The sequence below is a fragment of the Microcaecilia unicolor genome, chromosome 6 (genome assembly GCF_901765095.1).
Source record: "Microcaecilia unicolor chromosome 6, aMicUni1.1, whole genome shotgun sequence".
In the NCBI taxonomy this organism is placed as follows: Eukaryota; Metazoa; Chordata; class Amphibia; order Gymnophiona; family Siphonopidae; genus Microcaecilia; species Microcaecilia unicolor.
This window is the reverse complement of record NC_044036.1, coordinates 47,178,890-47,204,638: the sequence shown is the minus strand read 5'-3', so window position 1 is coordinate 47,204,638 and position 25,749 is coordinate 47,178,890. Positions and strand designations below refer to the sequence as shown.

Sequence of the window (25,749 nt, the reverse complement as noted above, 5' to 3'; positions counted from 1 at the left end):
GAAACACATGCTTTGAGTAATGACTAAAATAGTTTATTTTTCTCCACCATGGGTTTTGTACAGGCATAAGGAGAAATTAGGTCTTGTCTGATAATTATTCTTTACATTAGTTTTTTTCCCTGTTCCAGAACCTGTGGAATAGTTGTGTCCAACTAGCAGGTGGAGATTGAAAACTGAGCTCAGACATCTCTCTCTTTGGTATCCAGTTCAGCTTCTCAGTATTTACATAGACAAGCAGTAAGGATAGTACTTAGAATAAACACAACAACCTTAAACAACTCCTTGCGAACCTAACACTAACCAGATGAGCAAACATGTGTGGACCTCATCTCTGGACAACGTATAGAGAAGAGATATGAAGGAAGCACCGTTATTTTACCGATTACTTTGCACCAACAAAACATCTCAAACTTTAGGCAGGCCTCTGGAATAGTGGGAAGGACTAATGGAAAGAAAATTATTAATAAGACCTAATTTCTCCTTCCAATACATAGCTTCCCACTATTCCAGAACCTGCGGGATATTTAAAAGCAATCCCTACAGCAGATGGGATCATGGCGCCACCACCCTGAGGACCAAAGCTCTAAAACTGGTTTCCGAGTGCGTCACACCGTCCACCCTATAAGTGCTTGGCAAAGGTATGCAGCATGGACTACGTCGTCACCTTGCAAATATCTGCTGGAGACAGTAAGGTAGTCTCCTCCCAGGATGTCGCTATAGGCAACATAGAATGAGCCCACAAGGCCTGAAGAGCCTGCTGCTTGGCAAGCAAATATGCTGACGTGATCATCTCCTTCAGCCATCTAGCAATTGTGGGCTTGGAAGTAGAGAATGACATGGGGACAAAGTCTGTCCCTATCCTGTGCCTGCAGAGGGCCTCGAACACTTACGGTGTTTTTATTAAAGTATAAAAAGGAACAATATTCTGTGCATCTTATTACTGTTTTCTATTTCTGATTTATAAACAACTTCCAATTATAAACAATGAGCAATTATAATCCCCTACCAATACCCTTCCAAACCCAACAATAGCTGACTTCTACTACCCCAAAGAACCCTAATCCACCCTGTTGAAATATCCAGGGGTACAAATTACAACTAGCTCTGTATGCCCTAGTGAGGGAGAAATATGCCTTACGAAGCACTGTTACGATTTTTTAATCTGTGGATAAATAATAAGATATCAACAATCTCAGGATTCAGTCTAGCTCTCCTGTCTTCCACAGTCCTTCCTACAATAGAAAATGTTTTCTAAGAAGATGTGCTCGTAGAAGGAATGCAGAGGATCCTCCATGCAAGTTTTGCCATTTGCTTGTTTTTCCAAAAAAATGTAAACATTGGTTTCTGAATCAAAAATAAATAACTGTCCAATTGATTAACAGCTTTCAAAGTAGAGAATGACACGAGGACAACCCGTCCCAGCGGACTCTGTCCCCATCCTCATGTCAATCTCTACTTGGAAGCCATGAGGCCAAGCCTCAGTTAATCAAGATGCATAAAAGTCTTATCGATATGCAAAACTCATTTGTTACTTCCAGATAACTAATGATGACTATGCACACTGAGTATCTTCAAGTAAGAATACGGAGACGCTTTGTCTTCTCTGCGAAAGGACGGAAGTGCCATAGACTAGGTTGAGATGAAATGCTGATACCACTTTCACAAGAAAGGAAATCAACAGAAATAAAACACTGACTTCGATGCCTGGCTTTCTGTTTTTCTTGATCCCTCATCTCCGTCCCTCATTCTCGGAGACTTTAACATCCACGCTGATGACCCATCCGACTCTTACGCTTCTCAGTTCCTCACTCTAACATCCTCCTTCAACCTCCAGCTGTGCTCCTCCACCCCTACTCACCAAAATGGCCACTGTCTTGACCGTGTCCTCTCCTTTTCCGGCTCACCCTCCAATTTCCAGGCCACAGCTCTTCCTCTCTCTGATCATCACCTGATCACCTTCACACTTCTTCACCCCCCCTCAGCCCCGCCCAACATTAACCACTACTTCCAGGAATCTCCAGGCTATTGACCCTCCCACCTTATCCTCTAGTATTTCTAATCTCCTCCCCTCCATCATGTCCTCCGAGTCGGTCGACGAGGCTGTCTCCGCTTACAATGCCACTCTCTCCTCTGCTCTGGACACCCTCGTGCCATCCATCTCCCATCCCACAAGGCGTACTAATCCCCAGCCCTGGTTGACCCCTTGCATCAGTTTACGTTCGCTCCGGCGCCCGCTCTGCTGAACGCCTCTGGAGGAAATCTCGCACCTATTCAATTTCCTTCATACAAATTCATGCTATCCTCCTTCCAGTCCTCCCTATTCCTTGCCAAACAGGACTCTACACCCAATTAACCAATTCTCTCAGCTCCAACCCTCGTCGTCTCTTCGCCACCCTTAACTCCCTCCTCAAAGTGCCCTCCGCTCCCACCCCCCCTCACTCTCTCCTCAATCACTGGCTGACTACTTCCGCGACAAGGTGCAAAAGATCAACCTTGACTTCACTACCAAGCCACCTCCTCCTCTTCACCCCCTCTCCCTCAACCAACAACCCAACTCTTTCTCCTCCTTTCCTGATATCACCGAGGAGGAAACCGCTCGCCTTCCTTCTGCCTCAAAATGCACAACCTGTTCCTCTGATCCCATCCCCACCAACTTACTTAACACCATCTCTCATACTGTCACCCCCTCCATCTGTCATATCCTCAACCTCTCTCTCTCCACTGCAACTGTCGCCTGACACTTTCAAGCATGCCATAGTCCACACCTCTCCTCAAAAAACTATCACTTGACCCTACCTGTCCCTCCAACTACCGCCCCCATCTCCCTCCTACCCTTCCTCTCAAAATACTTGAGCACGCCATTCACAGCCGCTGCCTTGATTTCCTCTCCTCTCAGGCCATCCTCGACCCACTTCAATCCAGTTTTCGCCCCTCTATACTCGACAGAAACAGCACTCTCTAAAGTCTGTAATGACCTGTTCCTTGCCAAATCCAAAGGCCACTACTCGATCTATCTGCCGCTTTTGACACTGTCAATCATGACTTACTTCTTGCCACACTGTCCTCATTTGGATTCCAGGGCTCTGTCCTCTCCTGGATCTCCTCCTATCTCTCCCACCGCACCTTGAGAGTACACTCTCATGGATTCTTCCTCCACCCCATCCCGCTCTCTGTTGGAGTTCCCCAGGGATCTGTCCTTGGACCCCTTCTTTTTTCAATCTACAACCTCTTCCCTGGGCTCACTGATCTCACTCTCATGGTTTCTAGTATCATCTTTATGCTGATGACACCCAGCTGTATCTCCTCCACACCAGGACATCACCGTGGAGACCCAGGCCAAGGTATCTGCCTGATTATCCGACATTGGTGCATGGATGTCCAACCGCCACCTGAAACTGAACATGGCCAAGACTGAGCTTATCGTCTTTCCACCAAAACCCCTCTCTCCTCTTCCTCCGCTCTTGATCTCAGTTGATAACACCCTCATCCTCCCTGTCTCATCTGCCCGCAACCTCGGAGCATCTTCGACTCCCTCCCTCTCCTTCTCTGCGCATATATACAGCAGATAGCCAAGACCTGTCGCTTCTTCCTCTTTAACATCAGCAAAATTCACCCTTTCCTCTCTCAGCACACCACCTGAACTCTCATCCACGCTCTCGCCTTGACTACTGCAACCTACTCCTCACTGGCCTCCCACTTAACCATCTATCCCCCTTTCAATCCGTTCAGAACTCTGCTGCACGTCTTATATTCCGCCTGAACAGTTATACTCATATCACCCTCTCCTCAGGTCACTTCACTGGCTTCCGATCAGATACCGCATACAGTTCAAGCTTCTTCCTTCTTACCTACAAATGCACCTCAGTCTGCAGCCCCTCATTACCTCTCTACCCTCATCTCCCCTTACGTTCCCGCCCGAAACCTCCGCTCACAGACAAATCCCTCCTCTCAGTAACCCTTCTCCACTAACCGCCAACTCCAGGCTCCCGCCCATTCTGCCTCGGCCCTCACCCTATGCATTGAACAAACTTCCTGAGCCCCTACGCCAAGCCTCCTCCCCTACCCATCTTCAAATCCTGGCTCAAAGCCCACCTCTTCAATGTGCTTTGGCAACCTACCCTTTATACCTTTCAGGAAATCTAGACTGCCCCCAATCTGACGCCCCTACTTGACTGACTGTAATTTGGTCCATTAGATTGTAAGCTCTTTGTGTAGGGACTGTCCTTCTATGTTAAATTGTACAAGCGCTGCTAACCCTAGTTGCGCTTTAGAAATGTTTAAATAGTAGTAGTAGTGAAACAAAATAAAACATGAAAAAGAAAATAAGATGATACCTTTTTTATTGGACATAACTTAGTACATTTCTTGATTAGCTTTCGAAGGTTGCCCTTCTTCGTCAGATCGGAAATCATGTCCAATTGGAAGTTATGTCCAATAAAAAAGGTATCATCTTATTTTCTTTTTCATGTTTTATTTTATTTCTATTGATTACCTTTAAAAGTGGACTAACATGGTTACCACACCTCTCTACACAAGAAAGGAAGGAACCATGTGCAGGGAGAGCTCCCCCTCCCACATCCAAAAAAGAAAGGGATCCCAACAAAAGAGAGCCTGAAGCTCCCAAACCCTAGTGCCGAAGCAACAGCCACCAAGAATGCTGTAAGATCTTTCAAGAAGGCCTACTAGAGTGACTCAAAAACAAGGCTTCTAAACAGCCCGCAAGTGGCCCGCTCATCGCAAGAATCTAACAATATCCAGGGGAGCCGCATGACATGCCTTCTGTACTTGGCCCCTGAAACAGAACAAAGCCACAACCTGAAATTTAGAGAACCCAATGCCAATCCTTTCTGAAGACCTGCTTGGAGAAACGCTAGGATGTGCGCGTTCTGAGCAGGGAAGGGAGACGTTCTAACCTTCAAATGTCCTCCACACCCTTGCATACACCAAGCCTGAAGCAAGGTAGTGATGACCGAATCAGAATAACCTTTTTATCCCAACTGAGCCATTTCATTAGCCAAGCTGTAAACCTAAAGGGGCATGGATCCTCCATGAGCACCGGACCCTGATTCAGTAGGTCATGTACCCGCAGAAGACAAAGAGTACCGCCAGCCAGCAGTCAAATCAAGTCTGCATATCAAGGCCAATGCAATATGATCCTTATCAACACATGGCGTACCATGGGCCAGAAAGGGAAGACATATAGTAGATGTGCCTCTGGCCAGAGCTGCAGTAGGGCATCAATTCCCAGCGAGCCCAGTTCTTTCAGATCGCTGAAGAACTAGGGCATGTTGGCATTTCTTTGCGTCTCCATCAAGTCCAGAAGCAATGAACCCCATCAGTCCACTATCAGCCGACAACCCTGGCTGGATAGTTCCCATTCTCCCGGGTCTAAGGAGTGCTGACAGAGAAAGTCTGTCTCAATATTTAATGACCCCGCAATGTGAGCTGCCGAGAAGCAGAGAAGATTTTTCTCCATCCAACTCATAACGGCAGTGGGCTCCGCCTTGCTTATTGAAACAAGCCACCACTGGTGTATTGTCAGAAAAAATGCAGACCGGGGCCCCCGCCAAAAAGGGAGCAAAGTCACACAAGGCATTTCGCACTGCCCTGAGTTCCAAGCAATTTATCAACCACCAAGACTCCTATTACGTCCAGGTGCCCTGTGCCAGATGGAACCTGTAATGAGCTCCCCAACCCAACGTGCTGGCATCCGCTGTCAACACCTCTCACTGTGTTATCAGAACAGAGCTCCGATGGTCAAATTCCTAGGTGACCATCACTGCCAAATACTCGGTCTGACAACCAATGTCCAAGAAATATCGTCATACTTCTGCGACACTGGAGGATCAGAGGCTGAGAAGAGGTGTCTCATGGCACCACTTCCATCGCTATCATTGACCCCAGACTTGCCTTGATCGTGGAGAAGACGAATCTGTTGAACCAGCTTCGACCTTCTGAGCTCTGTGAAGATCCTCTCCCGTCCTGTGTCAAATAGAAAGTCCAGCTACTCCAGCGTCTATGATGGAGTTAGTCTGCTCCTCTCAAAAATTGATTGCCCAACCCAACGACTTTGTCTGATGCCACCATGCTGTCCGAATATGACGATGCTATAACCAGGGTGTCCAACCTGGGAAGCTGCAATTTAGCTTTCTCCTTTGGATCTAACAAATAGAGACAAGCCATGGCTCTTCCTACTCTCAGCCTCACATCTGGTGAGAACCATTCTGCTGTAAATCGGGACCTGAATGTCTAGATGCCCCCTCATTATCAACAAAGATGAACTCCTGACACCAACACATAAGGCTCCTCAATGGAAAGCATAGACACAGTGCCTCAGAAATAAGAGTACTGAGCTCCTCTTTATGAAACGTAGTACTTTCGGTTCAGTTCCTGTAACGGTTCCTTCAACGATGGCTCCTCTGAATAGACTGAAGTCACATCAGATAAAGGGGGAGAAGCAGAGATAGCTTCATCTGCCACTCCTGGAGGTCTAAATCAGATCTCTTAGAAGCCAGAGGGGCAGCAAGGTAAAAAACTGAAGCACCTTGCAGCAACTGACCCTGCTTCAGTAAATAGGCCTGGCTTAAGAGCAATATAAACTCTGGAGAAAACTAAGATCCCGACGCAGCTGAATGCTGTGTCAGGCCCTGAGGCTGTAAAATGGCGGCTGTGCTCTGCGATTAGACAGAGGTTGCTCCTCACTGCCAGTCGGCCCCGACAAAATGGCGCCTGTTCCTGCGCTCTCCTGCATCAAACTGAGGAATGGAGCAAGTGTAAGGGGGCTGTTACAAGCTGAGAAAAAGAACTGGCAGCAAATTGCAAGAACTTTACAAGATGGGGGTGGGCATGGACTCAATAAGCACATGAACAGCACAGCATCTGAAGAGAGAAGTGCATAAGAGTATGTGTGCATCTCAAGAGTAAGAGAGCGTGTTTGTACGTCTCAAGTATGCATATATGTGTACATATGTGTTTGTATCTCTGGTGGGTACAGTCTCGCATAAATTTGGGCTGGAGTGAAAAAGTTCACTGATGTAAATGTGTCTGTGTGCACAGTAAGTGAAGGGATGTTTTCAGTCTAGGGGAATTTACTCAGCTTATTATTAACTGCCCAAAGTCCTTTGAACACTGTCCTAATAGTACTTCCACTCTGATTTTATCCTATCAGAAGCACCAAAGAAAGCTAAATATAATTTTAATTCTTCTATTTGCAAAGCTTTTCTCATCTGTGAAATCTTTTGTAAATTTATATTTCAGGACTATATCTCAGGACATACACATCACCCATACTTATTATTTGGGGTAGTCCACCCTTGGCATCTGTTTGTACCAGAGGCAATGGAGGGCGAAAATGACTTGCCTAACTTCACAAGTTTGCAGCCCACCACTCAAGAGCAAAGTTACCCAGTTCCAGGAGGGAGACACTTTGGCCAACCCTGTTTTTGAACTGACTTCCCAATTCAGTGTACTATGTGTACATAAGTATTACCATACTGGGACAGACCAAAGGTCCATCAAGCCCAGCATCCAACAGTGGCCAATCCAGGTCACAAATACCTGGCAAGATCCCATAAAAGTACAAAACATTTTATGCTGCTTATCCCAGAAATAAGCAGTGGATTTTCCCCAAGTCCATTTTAATAATGGTCTATGGCCTTTTCCTTTAGGAAGCCAGCCAAACCTTTTTTAAAACCCCGCTAAGCTAACCACCTTTACCACATTCTCTGGCAACGAATTCCAGACTTTAATTACACGTTGAGTGAAGAAAAATTTCTCCGATTTGTTTTAAATTCACGACTTTGTAGCTTCACTGAATGCCCCCTAGTCCTAGTATTTTTGGAAAGAGTAAACAGACGCTTCACGTCTACTCTTTCCACTCTACTCACTATTTTATAGACCTCTACCATATCTCCCCTCAGCCGTCTTTTCTCTAAGCTAAAGAGCCCTAGACGCTTTAGCCTTTCCTCATAGGGAAGTTGTCCCATCCCATCATTTTCATCACCCTTCTCTGCATCTTTTCTAATTCCACTATATCTTTTTTCAGATGCGGTGACCAGAATTGAACACAATATTCGAGGTGCGGTCGCACCATGGAGCGATATAAAGGCATTATAACGTCCTAATTTTTTTCTTGTTTTTGTAGTTCTTGATACTTCTTTTGCAATCAGCATGTCCCATAATGCATCAGAAATCCAAGATTGGCCCAAAATCTTCCTCCCAGAACTGAGTAACTTGACAGCTCTCTAGCACTGAAACATTAAGACACTCCATTCGAAGCAAGTGCTTGCCCAGTCCCCGTGCTCATTCACATACTATTACTGCCACCACACCACCACCAAGATTATTCAGTTTCCCTGCTACTGGGGGGGGGGGGGGGGGGGGGGGGGGAAGGAGGCTATGAATGAAAAGATAGGGGAACAGGGACGGGGAAAATGAAGGTAACTCGTGGGGTTGGGGGGAGGGGAGGGGGAACCAAATAAATGTGAGTCCATGGTGGGGGGAGGGCTATGTTTGCCTAAGGCCCAATACAATATTAATCTGGTCCTGCTGATAACAACAGTAGATGGCTATGGCATCCCTTTGTCAGGTCTCCATAGGTCAGCCATGTGTACAGATGCATCAGCCCGAGGCCCGAGCACAGCCAGCCAAAACTAGATCACAGTGTTGTATCCTCAACAGTTGGGTCACGCTACAGATTAATAACATTTTTTATTAACTGTAGATGGAGGTCCTGATGAACATCCATGATACCAAAAAGTCAAATATTGGCATTTATCACTTTATTCCACATGATCTGGACACTATGTTTATCACAATAAATGCTCCTGGATGAAGCACATTTAATAGAGTTGAATAGAAGACAGCGCTATTAACAGAGAACTAAGCGAACTGATCTTGCCTCATGAGCACTATTTCAAAAAGAAGTAACACTAGACCAGGTTTTATAAGCAATCAGAAATAATATGTTGTAAATTAAGGCGCAGGATATGTTACACTTTGGATATTGTATTATGTTGGAAAATTCAAACATAAATGATTTAAAAAAAACAACACTGCTATAGATCACTGCTATAGATCCATCTAGGCTGAACAGTACAAAATCATAGTGGTGGTTATAGTAAAGACTTCTGTGACATCACAACAGCTCAAATACCCCTCCCTATGACCACAAATCTGCTTCTCCCAAGCTCAAATCAGTAAAAAGTTACTGAAGAGAAAACTCACAAAGTCATTAAGGTAACAAATACAGCATTCACATCCACAAAGGCTTAACTCTTGCCCTCCACTCGGGCATGATCATTGCTCTTGGGGACATTTTAGCACAGTGAAAGCAGTCTGGCTTGTAATCCAGTTCTAAATATTGGAAGCAGGTGAAGCAAATGGAATTAACATCTTTAATCTACATAAGCAGTACTCAAATTCACAACTAGGACATCCATCATGATTATGTATGTATTTTTATAACCCGTTCTGGGCGTTATTGGTAGAGGGGACTAAATACATGTATAAATAAACACTATGAAGAAAATCTGGATTAATGGTTTTGGTTTTTTGTTAGTTTGGGGTTGGAGGAAGACATGGAGGAGGAGAAGAAAAAGTCTCTAAATAGAGGACCTTTCCTCAGAGGATTGAGTTCTCAAGAAAGGGAAAATTAGTTTCTTGTCATCAACAGCAGATGAATCACCTTGTCTACTATCACTGTTTACGGAATTTTATTAAGGGCAAGGGAGGAGCTGGAACTGACAGAAACGGGGCTGGAAAGAGCTTTGAGAGGGGGAGGGGGGAAAGGGTGTATAACACAACTAGGCGCTGCTGCTTTTGTCCTCCCCGTAAGAGTATTATACAGGTAGATGGGAAAATGTGCTACAAAAGAATTTCTCGACAGAGTGGTGGGCGAATAGTTATAGGTTTTTGTTGAAGTCTTCAATCACCCAGCCACTGGTAGAAAATGGATATAAGATCCTGTACTGGTGGTACTACACGCCAGAGAGACTGCATAAGATCTACCAGAAGGTTTCAACAGATTGCTGGAGAGAGCATGTAGGGAGGGGAACATTCATGCATATATGGTGGGAGTGCCCTAAGGTGCAATTATACAGGGAAAAGGTGCTGGAAGTGGTCAATACGCTAGGAACGGGGAGATATCCTCGACAGGTGGAATACTGTATGCTCCATGTGCGCCCTAAGGAGTGCCGGGTGCAAGAACATAAACTAGCTATTCAAATTTTTGTTGCGGCCCAAGTACAATTGGCTCGGGTATGGAAGCAGCTGGAGGTGCCCTCTCTAGAAAAGGTGGGCTACAAGGTTGAATATATCTATCAGATGTCTAAACTGACTGTGATGAGGAAAGGGCAAATTCAAGTGTTTCAGAAAGTGTGGAAGCCATAGGAGCAGAAAAGAGAGTTGCTATGGTCGCCACCGGGGAACGGGGGGGGGGGGGGGGGGGGGGGAAGAAGCGATGGGAGGAGGGAATGCAGGATATATGTTATGTGTTTGATTTCTAGCGGAAAGGGACGCTTTTGTATGGTATTTGAGGTTAAATAAGACTTGGTTGGCTATGATGTTAAAAAACTGTTAAAAAATTCAATAAAGTTAAAAAAAAAAAACAGCAGATGAATCCATTAACTGATGAGATGTGCCAAACCACTCCCTAAGTAGGGTGGGAACAGGCAACTCCGCGAGCAAGCACTTGCGCTCCAAAATGCGCATCCTGCCGCGCTGCCACATCCAGCCTGTAATGCCGCACAAAAGAGAGCTAAGAAGCCCAGGAAGCTGCACGACAGATCTCTTGAAGAGAAAAGACACCCGTTTCAGCCCACGAAGAGGACAATGCCCTCATAGAATGTGCTTTAAACGCTTCAGGCGGCGACCACCCTGAAAGCAGATAAGCAGAAAAAATGAGTTCCTTAAGCCAGCGGGCTATAGTGGCCTTAGACGCCGGAAACCCCTGTCGGGGACCTGCCAACAGAACAAATAAATGATCAGAATTCCAGGCAGGCCAACGCTGCCACCTGAACTCGAAGGGAATTGTAGGCCAGGCCCTTTTGTAGCCCTGCAAAAAGTCCAGCAAAAGCGAGACTGTTGCCAGAGTCGGCGACATAGCCTTTGGAGTACACCCCGCCTCAAAAGTGCGCCAGATCCGAGCATAAGTCGCAGAGGTAGACCGCGTGTGAGTCTGCAAGAGCGTGGCAATAACCTTATTAGAATAGCCCTTGTCCCTCAATTGCACCCTCTCAAGAGCCAGGCCGTAAGACCAAAGCGGCAAGGATCTTCCATAGTCACCGGACCCTGAACTAACAAGTTTGGAACCCGAGACAAAGGAAGAGGGGCGTCCACCAGCATCCGCCAGAGATCCGCGTACCTTGGCCAATCCGGGGCGATGAGAATCACCAGACCTCGGTGCGGGCGAATCCGAAGTAGCACTCGCCCTATCAAGGTTGAGTGAGGGCATCCAACCCCGCCGAACGAGGATCTCTCCTTCTTCTGAAAAAGCGAGGGACTTTGGCGTTTACGCTTGATGCCATGAGGTCCAAGTCTGGAGTCCCCCATTTGGCACAAATCTGAAGAAAAACTTCTTCTGCCAGTTCCCATTCCGCCAGGTTGATCTGATTTCTGCTGAGAAAATCGGCTTGTACGTTGCTCTGACCGGCTATGTGAGCCGCGGACAGCAGCTCTAGGTGGCGCTCGGCCCAGTCACAGATCTGAGATGTCTCCGCAGGCAGGGCCCTGCACTGAGTGCCGCCCTGACGATTGATGTAGGCCACTGCTGTCGTGTTGTCCGACAGAACTCGGACAGGAAGACCCTTCAGCGTCCTGTGGAAGGCCAGAAGAGCCTGGAATATCGCTCTCAGTTCCAAGCGATTGATGGGCCATCCCGCTTCCACGGTGGACCACAGACCCTGAGCATAGCGTCCCAGGCAATGAGCTCCCCAGCCCGAAAGGCTGGCATCCGTTGACACCAGACACCAAAACAGAAGAGCCAGTGGCATCCCCTGTCGCAGCATGCTGTCAGAAAGTTACCAATCCATGCTGCGCTGGGCCGCAGGAAGCCACCATAGTCTGCGTTGCTATTCCTGGGAAATCGGAGACCATTGCTGACACAAAGCAAGCTGCAGCGGCCTCATGTGAGCTCTCACCCAGGGAACCACCTCTGTGGTGGCCGTCATCGATCCCAGGAGCTGAACAAAGTCCCAAGCTCGAGGGCGAGGCATCCGCAGGAGCAGGTGGACCTGATTCTGAAGCTTGAGACGCCTGTTGTCGGGAAGAAAAATGAACCTCGAAGCCATGTCAAACCGGACCCCCAAATACTCGAGAGACAGAGTGGGATCAGGTGACTTTTGGGCATATTGACTACCCAGCCTAGAGTCAGAAGAACTGTAACAACTCTGGCTGTGGCAAGTCGGCTTTTGTCTGCCGAATCCGCTCTGATGAGACAGTCGCCGAGATAAGGGTGAACTCTGATACCCTCTCGCCTGAGAAATGCAGCCACCACTACCATCACCTTGGAAAAAGTCCAAGGGGCAGTTGCCAGGCCGAAAGGCAAGGCGCGAAACTGGAAATGTTGGCTCAATACCACAAACCGGAGAAACCGCTGATGCGGCGGCCAGATGGGAATATGCAAATACACTTCCTTGAGGTCCAGAGACGTGAGAAACTCTCCTGGTTGTACCGCCGCAATGACGGAGCGCAGGGTTTCCATGCGGAAGTGTCGCACTCCTAAGGTCTCGTTGAATCTGCGCAAGTAGAGGGTAGGTCTGAACGACCCGCCTTTTCGTGGCACCACAAAATAGATGGAGTAGCGACTGCAGCCGTATTCGGCGGGAGGAACCAGAACCACTGCTCCCAAATTCAGCAACACCTGCAAAGTTTCGTTTACCGCCACCCGCTTGACGGCAGTGCTGCATCGGGACTCCAAATAACAAATCTCCCACCGGGGCAACGAATTCTAGTCGGTAACCTTCTCTGATCAGGTCTAGGACCCACTGATCCGAAGTAATCTTGGTCCACTCCTCAAGAAAGAGGGAGAAACGACCCCCTACTGCAGGAACCGACGAGTGGACCGGCGCCCCATCATTGTGGAGGACGCCCCTGAACTCCTGGGTGTTGCCCATACGCCGCAGCACGTTTGTCTGAACGAAAGGAGTTCCTCTGCTGGAAACAGGTACGTTGACCAAACCCTGCAGATCATCCAGGGTGATACCTGCGAGCTTCGCGAAAACGTGGCCTGGAAGAGGAGGGAAAAGAAGGACTTTTGGAAGACGGCCTCGGCCTATCCTCAGGCAACCGTTGGGACTAGAGTTCCCTAGGTCCTTAACAATCTTCTCCAAATCCTCCCCAAATAAAAGAAGGCCCCAAAAGGGTAACCTCACCAGCCTTTGTTTAGAGGCCATGTCAGCCAAAGAAGGCAGCAGGCAGTAGCCGCCACCGACATCTGCTCAGCCGAAGCTCTGACCAGATCATAAAGGGCATCAGCCAAAAAAGAAAGTGCAGACTCCATACGCGGGCTGACCTCAGCGAGGGAATCCGCTCCATCGGCGGGCTGCTCAACCGCCTACTGCAATCAGGAAAGGCAGGCCCAGGCTGCATAGGAACTGCAAATAGCGGCCCGTAAGGAAAGGCCCAAGATTTCAAAGGACCGCTTCAGCGCGGATTCTAGCCGCCGGTCTTGCAAATCTTTCAAAGCGACCCTTCCCCTCCACCGGGAAAGTAGTCTTTTTAGTCACAGCCGTGACTAACGCATCCACTTTAGGCATCCCAAAGAGGACCAACCGACTTTCACTCATATTCCTGGCCACCTGCAAGGGACCATCAGGGTCAGACCATTGAGCTGAAATAAGCTCTTGGATGGAAGCATGCACGGGAAAAGCCCAAGAAGGGGCAGCGCCCTCGTCAGGATCTTCAATACAAAGGGCCTGTAAGGCATCAGAAATGAGAACTGGCAGCTCGTTGCGGTGGAAAATCCGAACCACTTTAGGGTCATCCAACTCCTGTGGCAAGCAGCCACCCTTGTCTGGATCATCAGTCCGTGATGGCCTGCCCGACCCCTCAGACTCCCCGAAACTAGACCACGGGGGAGAACAGGGTGAAAAATCCACCTCATACGGGGTATTCACTCATCTATGCTTAGCGTCAGCCAAATGCTCGGGGGAAGAAATAAAGTCTCCAGCAGACGCTGGGCTATAAAGAACTGGAGGAAACCCAGTCCGAAAGAATTGTCAGGAGCTTCAGGCAGTGCGCTCTAACATAAAAACCTTATGCATCAGCAGCACAAATTCAGGGGAGAAAAACTCACCCTGTACCTCCACCCCCACATTGGGGGAAGCAGAGGCAAAAGCTCCTTTAGAAACCTCGAAACGAGGCGTCCCCCTTCACTCAGACCCCTTCGCAACCATGAGGGTCGAGTCACGCAGCGCCTCCAAGATAGCGCCCGCTGCCAACTCCATTGGGCAGGAAGACACACCTCCCGCCATGCTCGTGCCAGCATTAGCATCAAAGCCCCGCTGCCGATTTGCATTTCCCACAGTGGGAGCAGCACTTAACTCCTTCAGCAGCCATCAAATACAGAAAACAATGCCAAAACTTACCCCCGCACAGAGTGCTGTCATCGGGAACCTCCCCGGAGGAGCTGGACACCACTCTCACCTCAAGAGACCGAGTCAAACAAGCTTCGGTCAAGCTGCACCAGAAATCGCCACGCTGAGAAAGCGAGCCTCTTTTTCTCTCTTTCTTTTTTTTTTTTTTACTGTGAGGAAAGTAGAGGCAGGCAGCCAGAGGAACTCCGGGAAGAGGGGGAATGGGGTAAGGCACGGACAGGGAAAACCAAGTATGCCTTTAAAGTGGGCGCCACAACACCCCCCCCCCCCCCACTCTACTGGCAAAGCACAGGAGCCACCCCAGGCAGAAATCCAGGAACTGCTGGGAGATAGAGATATACTGAAGGCAGAGGGGGCTGGGCGTCCAGGAACACCATGTGCTTTCAGTGTTCTCTATCTCCACCGCGGATACAACCCATCAGTTAATGGATTCATCTGCTGTTGATTACAAGGAATCTTTTTTTTTTCAGTCTGTGCTGTTTAACACATGTCCAGGCAGCAGCAGCAGCAGACTTAAAAAAAAAAGATTGCTGGGACTCAAGTAGCAGGTGCACAGAACCTGCACATGCTCAGAAAAATCATCAGTTAGCAAGTCCCAAGCGACATAAGCTAGGAGATGGTATGTAGATAACACCAAATAATATTTAACTAATGTTTCCAGCTGAACTATTAATCTCAGGCAATAAGTAACAATGCTTAATGTATTTCATAATTACAATTAACAAAATAAAAAATAACTTACTTTGGATCAACTGTGCTCATCAACTTTAGTAACTGATCTGTTGCAAGAGACTGTAAAAAGATATCAAACATATTGTCAAAAATGTCTCTAAAATAAGGGTGTTTTTTTTTGTTTTATAGCTAAGAAACTAAATACTGATGATAACGAATGTTCAGTGTTATATTACAGTCAAAGAAAAGCCTTGAAATATAAGGAAATATATTTGTAGAAACAGTTTCCTGGACAGTAATGTTAATAGGATATTAAACTGAAAAGCTCATTAAGAGTTCCTTTACTAAGGTGCGCTAAATGCCATGCAGTTACTGTATATCTATTGGCTGCATAGCACTTAACTTACACTTCAGTAAAAGGACACCTAAGTAAATGCAGCTGATAAGAAGTAGGAAAGCTATATAATCTACCTGTGAGTTTAAGTTTGCTCCAGGAAGCCCAAGGGCAGCAAGGGTGGGATCAAGAGTCGGAGCTCCCAAGGCAGCCAGAGGGACAGCACCAATCTATGGTCAATGGTAAAAACAAGGCAAAACAAATTGCTGAGTCACATTTTGCTCCAGGTCTCTCAAATATGTCAAGGATTCAAACTTTTCTGATCACATCTAATATAAAGCTACATCCTACAATGTTCTACAGTCCATGTGTGCTACGGTGATTTAATAATCTGTATTAAACGACAGATTAAACAAGATGCTTCGAAGAATCATGACTTCACAGAACACAAAACCAGAAGGCATGTGTAGTCAAGAAAAGATTAATGATTTATTTAAATATACATTTTGACAGACATTTATGGGATAATTGAAGTATACCGTAAAACAGTGTTATAGTTAAGAATTACTGTTATTCATTCAAAAAAAGCAAATGATTACTTTCTTCCTGGCTCAATTAAATATCTACCTGAGCAAGTGGGTTTGGAGTAGGCAGAAGTCCACCTCCAGGCATAATGCCTGCAACTGCATTAGCTGGGGTCAACAAAGACAAAGCCTTAGTCTCATCAGGAATCACTCCTGCAGAAAAACACCTCAGCATTAGAGCACATTCCCTTTAAAGGCAGAAGACACAAATACACCTAGAAAACGTCTCCCTGAACACCACTTGAGTTTGCTGAAAGTACTTATTCTTGCTAAAATATAAATTATTCATAGACATCAAGATTTATCATTAATTTTATGTATGAATCCTCAATATGTGAAAATTTGACTGTTTCCCTTTTCCTTACAAATGGTTAAGTTTCTAGAGTAAAAAAAAAATAGCACAATACACACTACTTTTTTTTTTTGTTAACACTGCCAAGATTTCATCACCTGTACTCGATTTTTAAGTCATGAACCAAACGTAAGCAAGCACAGTCGGTTCTCCGGGGGTGTGCTCTCAACTTTCAAAAGCTGTTTTATGAACAACGACTCGTGTCGGCTGCTTCACTATAAAGCACACAGAAAAATCAAGATACACAAGACAAAAAAAGTTTGATTTAGGGGTTAATATGGTACAGTTCACTATGATTTTTTTTCTCTTTTACACCTACCATATAAATTTTGTAAAAAATTAGAGGTCGTATGCAAGGAAGTAGTACTGAATCAAGCATAGGGCTTTTGTTGACTCATCAAAAGTATACGAAAGTCTCTGCAAATCCCTGCATACACTCTGTGGCACATTCCTTACCTGTGCTGTACAACTCAAAAGAAAAAAGTACCAAAAGTGTGCCATAGCTACCGCACCAAAAATGATACTACAACTGCCACTTCAAAGAGAGTCTGGCACAATCTCTTAAAACCAGCTAAAGCAAGTTTCTCAGCTTCTACATCCTAAACTGTTCGGAGGACAATCTAAACAAGCGTCCTAGTGAGACAAGATCTCATGTAGACAATTTTTATTCTGTCCAACAGCAAAAGCCCTAGACATATTAATCTATTAATGTGCCCAAGCCCCCAAAATGAGAGTTCAGTTATACAATTTAACTATAGATTTGCATATACCAGTAATGTCTTTTCCTGCACATTAAGAAACTGCATCTCATCATAAAACATACAATATGTACAGGGCACTTAAGAGAAACTGGATAAGCTGCAGAAGAAAACTGTTGGGTGGTATTTTCAGCAGGGCCTGGTATATAGTTCAGGCTGAACCAGGGAAAAGAACTGTAAAACACAACAACAAAAAAGAAAAACCACTGTTAAATAAAGGTAATGGTTCCTTCCACCTATACTGAGAGCTGCTGCTAATATAAACAAATGTATAATACACAGCACTATTATCTTGCCTGTGACTCTGAGAAGTCATCAATTTAGATACCAAGAGTTGAATGGGGTGGGGGAAGAAATACTGAAGTCTTGGGCATTCAAGTGTATCATACAGTGCAACAATACCTATATTGATCTCTGAATATTTGTGCATGCATAAAATGGTGTCTCGGAGAAAGGATTTAAAAATTATGTATCAAACTGGTTAACTCAGTTTAGCAGAAATTCAGGGACTAATAAGGGCCTATCAACTGGTTTTGCAATTAGTGTTCATCAATAGGTAGCCCCATATGAATCCTTTCAGACTTACTGTGAGACAAAGCATAAAACTATAAATCCTATAAAAATCATGAATCTGAATCTCTGATTAAAATATTTAATACAACTATCACTAAAAAGCAATGAAGCACCTTAGTTAATTTTCATGCATCAAGATATTTTACTGCTGCTTTGTTAGAACCATGAAATACTCCACAAATGTATAGAATAAAAGAAGAAAAAACAGTCAGACAAAAATCAACATTATCCTAAGCACCTCAATACCTCCCAACTTCAGCTTTCCAAATTTGTCTCATAAGCCAATGTTTCATTAAGATTGGAATAAGCACTATGCCTTGCTGTAGACCCAAATATAGCTCTATGTATTAGAACAGAAGGCAACAGCTTACACCAAACCATCTAACTTCTACAGCGGTCTTGATCCAGAATCAGTATCTGTAAATGCCACTATTATGAAGCATTTACTTAATGAATGAAATTAAAAGTATTCCAGATAAAAGAAGCACCCGATAAAAAGAAGCAGAAAGAGAAATAATGGGTGAAATTAGCCACAAAATCATTTACAAAGTTTCTTTTTCATTCCAACACAGTCTTCCAAATCACAAACTGCTTTGCATATAAAGTGCTTACCTATTCTCTCAGTTGCCTTCCCTACCTCCCTAGAAATATATCAGCAAGTGATAAAGAGCAGACAGTGTTGTAATGCATTATATCATGGCCACAAATCTGCTTCTCTCAAGCTCAAATCACTAAAAAAACTCAGTCATTAAGGTAACAAATACAGCATTCACATTACATACACCAAACATTATTTCTCCACATAACATCTTTTATCAGATTCGAAACAGATAACATGTCTAAAGAGTTAACTGCCATCTACCAGGCACAATGAAAAAAAAACCACTAGCATGATTACCCACCAGGAATTCTAGCACACTCAGTTGAGAATCCTAACTCTTAAATGCAGGTCCATGTTCAGTTACCCCCCCAGCATGCTTTACTGATGCATGAACCACAGAAATTACTACAAGAACTGATCATCTTCATTCAAATATAAAGTTGCAATTCCTGTTCAAATTGCCATCTCCCACTTTCTCTGAACTGCGTTTTTATGCAACACAAGACTGGCGACAAAAGAGAAACTCATTTCTCTATTAATAATCCAATATTCTAAGTTATTTATCCTAACTCAAAATGTATGGCAAAGCAGGGGAGGATTTTTAAATTGTGGACTATTTTCTCTGGTGTTTTTATCACTAGTAATATGATATTCGTGAGTATTTTTTTTTTTTTTTAAGAAAAACTATTTTAACAGTACCCCTATTCTCTTGGATGTTTACTAAACTATAACCCTCGGGATGTTTACTAAAATATAACCCCTGTAAAAGACCAATATATTATTTGGCATAACAATTTGAATATAAAGTATGATACCCCCATTTATCCTTCAAATCAAGATTAACATCCTAAAATGTTAAAAGAAAAAAAGAGAAAATGTAATTAACAAGTGGTTACACCAGGAAAACACTTGGGGACTTGAGTGCTTGCTGGCCTTTAGTTAATGTCTAGAATCCCCTGTAGCTGCAGAGGACCCACTGTTTTCAGCCATCTGGAAGGGCTTTGCATTTGCCTTCTCCACTACAAAAATCACACACACAAATAACAAAGAAAAGAATTTATTATTTAAGTGAGATTCTAAGAAATACAGCAAGGCTGCGCACACAAAATTGTGGAAATTTAGAACACCCAGTGTTCATCTGGCACCATTTGGAAGTTATCCTTAAGTCAACCCTTGGTAGACTAGAAAATGATCATCATGTTCAAAGGCCATCAATGCAAACAAATGCTACAGATTAGAATTGTATTTAAAGTATATATCTGAAAACTGATAGTTGCAGTTCTCACTAATGTTTTGTACTGAAGAAATAATTTAATTGGAACTTAGGACATCATTAAGAGTGTAAAAAATGGAATCATTCAAATTTTAAGTAATTTTATATCAAATTAATGTCTTTAAAACTGCAACCAAAAAATTGTCTTGTCCATCACTGTTAGTTAGTATTATAACCCCAGTATACCAAGGGTATTTTATTCAGTTTCTAAAACGTTAAATGTCTAACATTTTTCCAAAAGCTACTAATTCCCAGAAAACTACAGTGAAAACAGTCTGTAATATTCTGATGGCTTTGTAAGTGTTAAACAATCCACAAACCTTCTGCATACGGAACGACTATCAGAGCTCTGTCAACGAATACAGTGTTTGTCAGATGCTGGGCCACAACTGCCGAGTCAGGATCACTGAACTTTACAAAACAGACACGTGATGTTACAGGCAAAGGAGAATCACTAAAAGGAAAAAGTAAATGAACATTATTAAGAGAGCTCCAACAGTTTATTTCTACCAGCATAAAAGTAGTTCACTACCATGTATTACCAAATATTCTCAAAGAAATCACAATGCATTGTAACTAGAAACTGTAAACAATGTACATTTAAATTCTAAAATGAGTTTTTCCTAAATACATTAGTACTGGAGACTAGCATTTGCCTTTGGACTTAAATGGAATGTGTTGTTAAATACTCAGTAAAACTAAGTTCAATCCATGAAACTCCCTAGTACATCTAGCTTTCAGAATATCTGAAATGAACAGTCATGTGAGACAACTACACACATTTCGTCCATATACCAGACTAATTTCCAATTGAATAATCTCAAAAAAATAAACCTGTCTTGTAGACTAAATTTACTTTAATCACTGCAGGTTGTCTATCTATAAAGTATCTTTTGTTTGTGGTCTCTCAATATGCTATCTAATGGATTCTAATTTCAACTTGATAAATTTTAAACATAATAGGGCAATTCTATAAAAGTCACTAAAAGTTATGTGTCAAGTGCTAATTCTAATAAAGCAACTGGGGGCTCAGATTCCATCATAGAATATTAAAGTAAATCAGCATTTATGCACCAGCATTTAAGCACGCCCACCAATACCATGTCAATGGCAGGAATAAATGCGTGTGCCTAGATGTGGTACTTTAGCACATAACTTACAGTACATAAATTACAGTATTCTATAAGTTACGTGCATAAATGCGGGACCCACCTATGCACCTCCCCACCATGAACACCCCTTTACATTTATATGCTAAACAAGTTGAGCACTAAAGTTATAGAATACCACTTAGCTCCCAACTAGCACTTACGCATGTAACTAGTTGTCACACGTAAGTGCTTGCATTCCATAACATGTGTGTGCAGCTGGTGCCTAACTTTAGACAACCTGTTATAGAAAGAGTGGGCTGCAGTATAAACACCAAGGAGGTTTGATAAACAGCAGACAGCAGGAGTGTTTTAGGCCCATTATTGGGCCTGATACCAGTAGGCAGATTGTCGCCCTATCAATTACATTGGTTTGGGTGTACCAAGTTGGCAGTGGCTACATGGTGGGAGGGAATAAAAGCCTCCTTGGGTAGACCAGCTTCAGCTTTGTGACATCATGCCGACTCCTGTTAATCAAACCTCCTTAACAGACAGTCCTCCACTGTCCACTGTGTTAATTCAAGAAGTCAAGATATCATCATACTTTGCCATCAAACAGAAGTAATGATGCAATATCTGCAGAGGATGCAGGCATATACCACTTGCAAGAACTATCCTGGAGTAATGTCTCCAAATGGCGAGACTGCTGGCATCTCACTAATTCTTGACCTGTTTTTCATACCATTGAGGTGGAAAAGCAAAAACACTAGGAGGCTGCCAGTCACTATAAGCATCCTGACTTAATTTGGTCGCTTCTAGTTTGCAGTACTGGACAGTTATCTACAGCCATCTCCGGTGTTCTTACATGATGTTCACAATGTCAGCAGACTGTGTGACCTAAGTTGAGCATGAGCATTATTTGTGTATAATGGCATAGCCCCTGAAATAATACTTCCCAACCTATTTTTTTAACTTTTTTGCTTAGCTGCGAATTACTGGACTCTACTGTGATCTAGCTCCCATGAAAAATTTCTGTGCAAAAGTTTACGAGTACCAATTTATTTCCTTTACATTTTTAATTATTTTTGTGCATACCATAACAGAAATGAAGTAATGGCAAGATTCGTTCCATGTCTTCTCAATATTTTCCCTTCACAGGGTTTCTTTAAGGTGGTTACAAGTAAATAAGTTAAAAGCAATTCTTAATGTGGCGCTTCCCTAACTGTGGGACAGAACCCAAATAGGGTCACAAAATCTGCATTTGTCACAACTTTGATGGGCTCTCCATAGGTACATCATTCTTTTTGTGCATGATCATGAGGGCATGGCCACAAAAAGATTGTTAAGCACTGACCTAATGGGTAGATTGTATGTGTACCTGACCGTTTTGTTTGTTTGTTACATTTGTATCCCACATTTTCCCACCTAATTGAGTGGACTATGTGGGTTCTTTTCTATCCCAGTTTCAAAGCTGGTTGCTATCCACACTGGTTGTGCGACACATTATATGACAGCAAGTGACAGATGGGGACAGACATGTCAGAAGAGAGGCAGGATGACATCAACAGAAGAACCAGCTACTGGAGGGAGAAGAGGAGAGCCCCATCCAATGCAAATTAATGGAATATAGCACGTGTATTAGACCACCACACATTACAACCTACTGGGAGCGCAATTTGTTAACCCAGTATCCAATTGACTGCTGTATATTTTTAATGTTATATGTAAACTACCATAGGGACTGCACTGAAACCTGATGTCTTCTCTTCAAACTCCCCAACAGAAGGAGCCAACCGCTGCAAGCAGTACCTTACCTTGCAACCTGCCCTATTTTGTGCAGTCCATATAGCTAAATCCCATTTTAAATCAAAAGGACACTTCAAGGGATAAAATTGTATTTTAGGTTCCATGTCCATTCTCTATCAGATCTTGCTATAACAATCCGGTGCCAATTCATATCTATTGAAATATTGGTTTTAGCAATACTGACACACAAACTCACCAGAAATGGGACACCGACAACCAACAGATTATACAAACGCCACCAAACAGCGGTCAGAGCTTGATTTCTTAAAATATTAGACCATACTATACAGAGAGCAACAAAAGGGAAAAAAAGAGAATACATACTTATGCAATGGAGAAACAAGATGCAGATCATATGGTCCTAGATAAAGCATAAACAGCACGATCCAAACTATAGTAGCTAGTTTTAAATTGGCTGGTTCTGGTCATAAATGCTTATCCATTTTTTAAAGAACATTTTTAGTTGTTTATATGAACGATTAACTTAGCTGTATGCACGTCTCTTTCCTATATGACAACTGTAGTTTTCATTTAAATTTTATTAGTATGTAAACCGCTTTGACTCAATTTATTTAGATAAGGCAGTATAGGAAATTTTAATAGGAACTATAAAAACTTAAGATTTGAGACTCCTCCCTTGTTGCTCAAACACAAACATAACAAATGTGTACAACATTGCTAGAGATAAGTAAAAGCTAAGGAGGATAAGGACTAGCATAAAAATTAGAATAGCAGGCTGAGAACCAAAGAAGTCAAGGTTTAAATCCTAACACTGAGGCAAATTACTGCACCAACCCCCTTCTCCTCCCCATTACTGACTAAACTTTGTAAACCAGATAAGCTCCCTTGGGCACAAAGATCTAGCTGTGTGCAAAAAAATTGGCACCCTGGTCAAACTATATGTTTCAATGAATCCTTATGTGAACAGAAGCTGACACACCCCTCTCTACCTGGTACAAAGTTTAAACATTAAATCTTTTTTTCACGTTTCAGTTCGTGATTGCTATTTATTTTCTGATGTTAACAGGTTGAAAACTTGAAAAAAAATGATAATGGCAGGTGCAAAAATTTGGATAAGATTCCTACTACTTTTTAAAGTTAACAAACCTAAATGTTTAATGACCTGTTAGGCTTTCAATTAATCAGGTGAAAAGCCAATTCCACAGTTGAGTGAACTCTTAACTCTTCCACATTGTCGACTTGTGATTATTGATCTATCTTTCAACAAATGTGTTTCTCTCTAAGCAGTGGTCTAAACATTTGAAAATGGAAATCATTCCTACAAAATATAAGAATTACCATATTGAAGCCATTCCCAATCCAGTCCTCAGGGCACATCTAGCCCCATCGAGATTTTGGGATATCCAAAATGAACATGCATGAGACAGATTTGCATGCATGCACTATCTTTTGTATAGTGCATTTTGTGCAATATGTATTGTGTATATAGAGTTCGTAATCCAGCCAGAACTCTTAGATGGTGCAGAAGTTTTTTTAAATGAACTAAACCAATCCATACAGCAATGCAGAGGAATTATGATATTTCTAACACACCTGTAGCTAACACTTTCAACTATCAAGAACACTGAACATTACAAGTAACATTGATTTCTTAGCAAAGGCAAGATCTAGAAGACCAACAAAATCTCTAATAGAACTGCTGGAAAATCACTGCAAATGCCCTGTTGAAAAGTTTCGCTGACAACTGTCCACAGGCACAGTTCAACGCTGTTTACATAACAAGAATTTGTATGGGAGAATTGTCAGAAGGTAAAATTAGTTCCTACCATATAATTCTTTAGTGCAGCGATTCCCAAACTGTGCACCGCAGCGAACTGTCAGGGGTACTGCGGCAAATCCTGACCTTCCTCCCGCTGCCACCCAAACCGCCACTCCTCCTCCCTAGCATCTGCCTCCTCTCTGCTTCCCTCCCCCACATACTCATCCCTGCTGCTTCTCTAGATGAGCAGCGGCGGCGGCGGCAAAACAAGCAACTCATCATACACCCAGCTGCCCCCTTGAACATCACTTCCTGTTCCAGGGCACAGCAGGCAGGACATGTATGGAGAGTCTGGTCCCACACGGCTGCAGCTTGTTTTGCCACTGCTGCTGCTCATCTAGAGAAGCGGCAGGGAGCCTGAAGTGGAGATGGAGACTGCAGCGGAGCCCCCCACCCCCAGGGCTGCCCCAGGTGAAAGTGAGCAGTGGAAAAAAGTGTGTGGGAGGGGCAGTAGAGAACTGTGTAGCTGGAGACGTAGAGACCTATGTGGCAGTGGGGTTCTGCAAAAAAAAAAAAAAAAAAATGCTCGGACACTAAAGGTGCTATGAACTGAAAAGGTCTGGGAACCGCTCCTTTTGTGCAACAGATCAATCCAGGACAAGTGGGTTATGCCCATCAACCAGCAGGTGGCGATAGAGGGCACAGAATTGCACTGTGCCTTTAGCACAGTTCAATGTACCCTCCCAGTATTCCGATAAAGTAGCAGTAAAGAGAGCAAACCCAGATAGCAGCTTTTCCAGGTGATCTCATTCCCCTGCTCCCAGAATCATGTAGAATATCCATGCAAAGAAATGGAACAGCAATAGCCACATCCAAACAGAGAAGTCTGAGAAACAAAAACACAACACACAGCAACCAGCAGAAGAAAAACTACCAAAGGAGGGTTCCTGGATTGATCTGTTGCACTATAGGAAAGAAAATTCCTTACCATGGCAACAGATCAATCCAGGAAAAGTGGGATGTTCAAAAGCAGACCTCACACAGGGTGGGAATCGGAAACTCCTGCAAGAAGGACCAAGAAGAAACATCCTGTCAAGCTGCAACATCAAGGTGGTAGTGTTTAGTAAAAGTATGTGCCAAGGATCATACCGCCCAACACTCAGCAAAGGAAGTAGCCACCCTGAAAGGAATGCACCTGGAGGCTGTTTCCTTGAAGAACTATAGGCTGAGGAATCACCTCCTTCATCCAACCACCTTGGATGAATCTTTTCATGAAGGCAGTTAATAAATCCCAATCAATAAATAAATAGACAAACAAGAAACTGTGGCTTTGGAGGCCGCATAGTCCCAGAAAACAGCACTAACAGGTGCTGAAATTCTACATTTTTTTCAGT

General features: G+C 43.8%; 1 protein-coding gene across 7 annotated transcripts in view; it reads right to left on the bottom strand.

Moving 5' to 3' along the window:
• Positions 1–25,749, bottom strand: part of SRSF11 (serine and arginine rich splicing factor 11) — a 202,495-nt gene that overhangs the window by 135,972 nt on the left and 40,774 nt on the right. For 5 of the 7 annotated variants that reach the window (XM_030205240.1, XM_030205241.1, XM_030205242.1 and 2 more), the window contains exons 2-5: positions 20,062–20,195; positions 16,228–16,337; positions 15,738–15,830; positions 15,337–15,386 (exon numbers count right to left, since the gene is read on the bottom strand). In XM_030205240.1, coding sequence (XP_030061100.1) covers positions 15,337–15,386; positions 15,738–15,830; positions 16,228–16,337; positions 20,062–20,195 — 387 coding nt within the window. Of the gene's footprint in view, positions 1–15,336; positions 15,387–15,737; positions 15,831–16,227; positions 16,338–16,634; positions 17,446–20,061; positions 20,196–22,831; positions 22,912–25,749 lie in introns of those variants that run through there. The other 2 variants (XM_030205245.1, XM_030205246.1) reach the window with 2 other exon arrangements.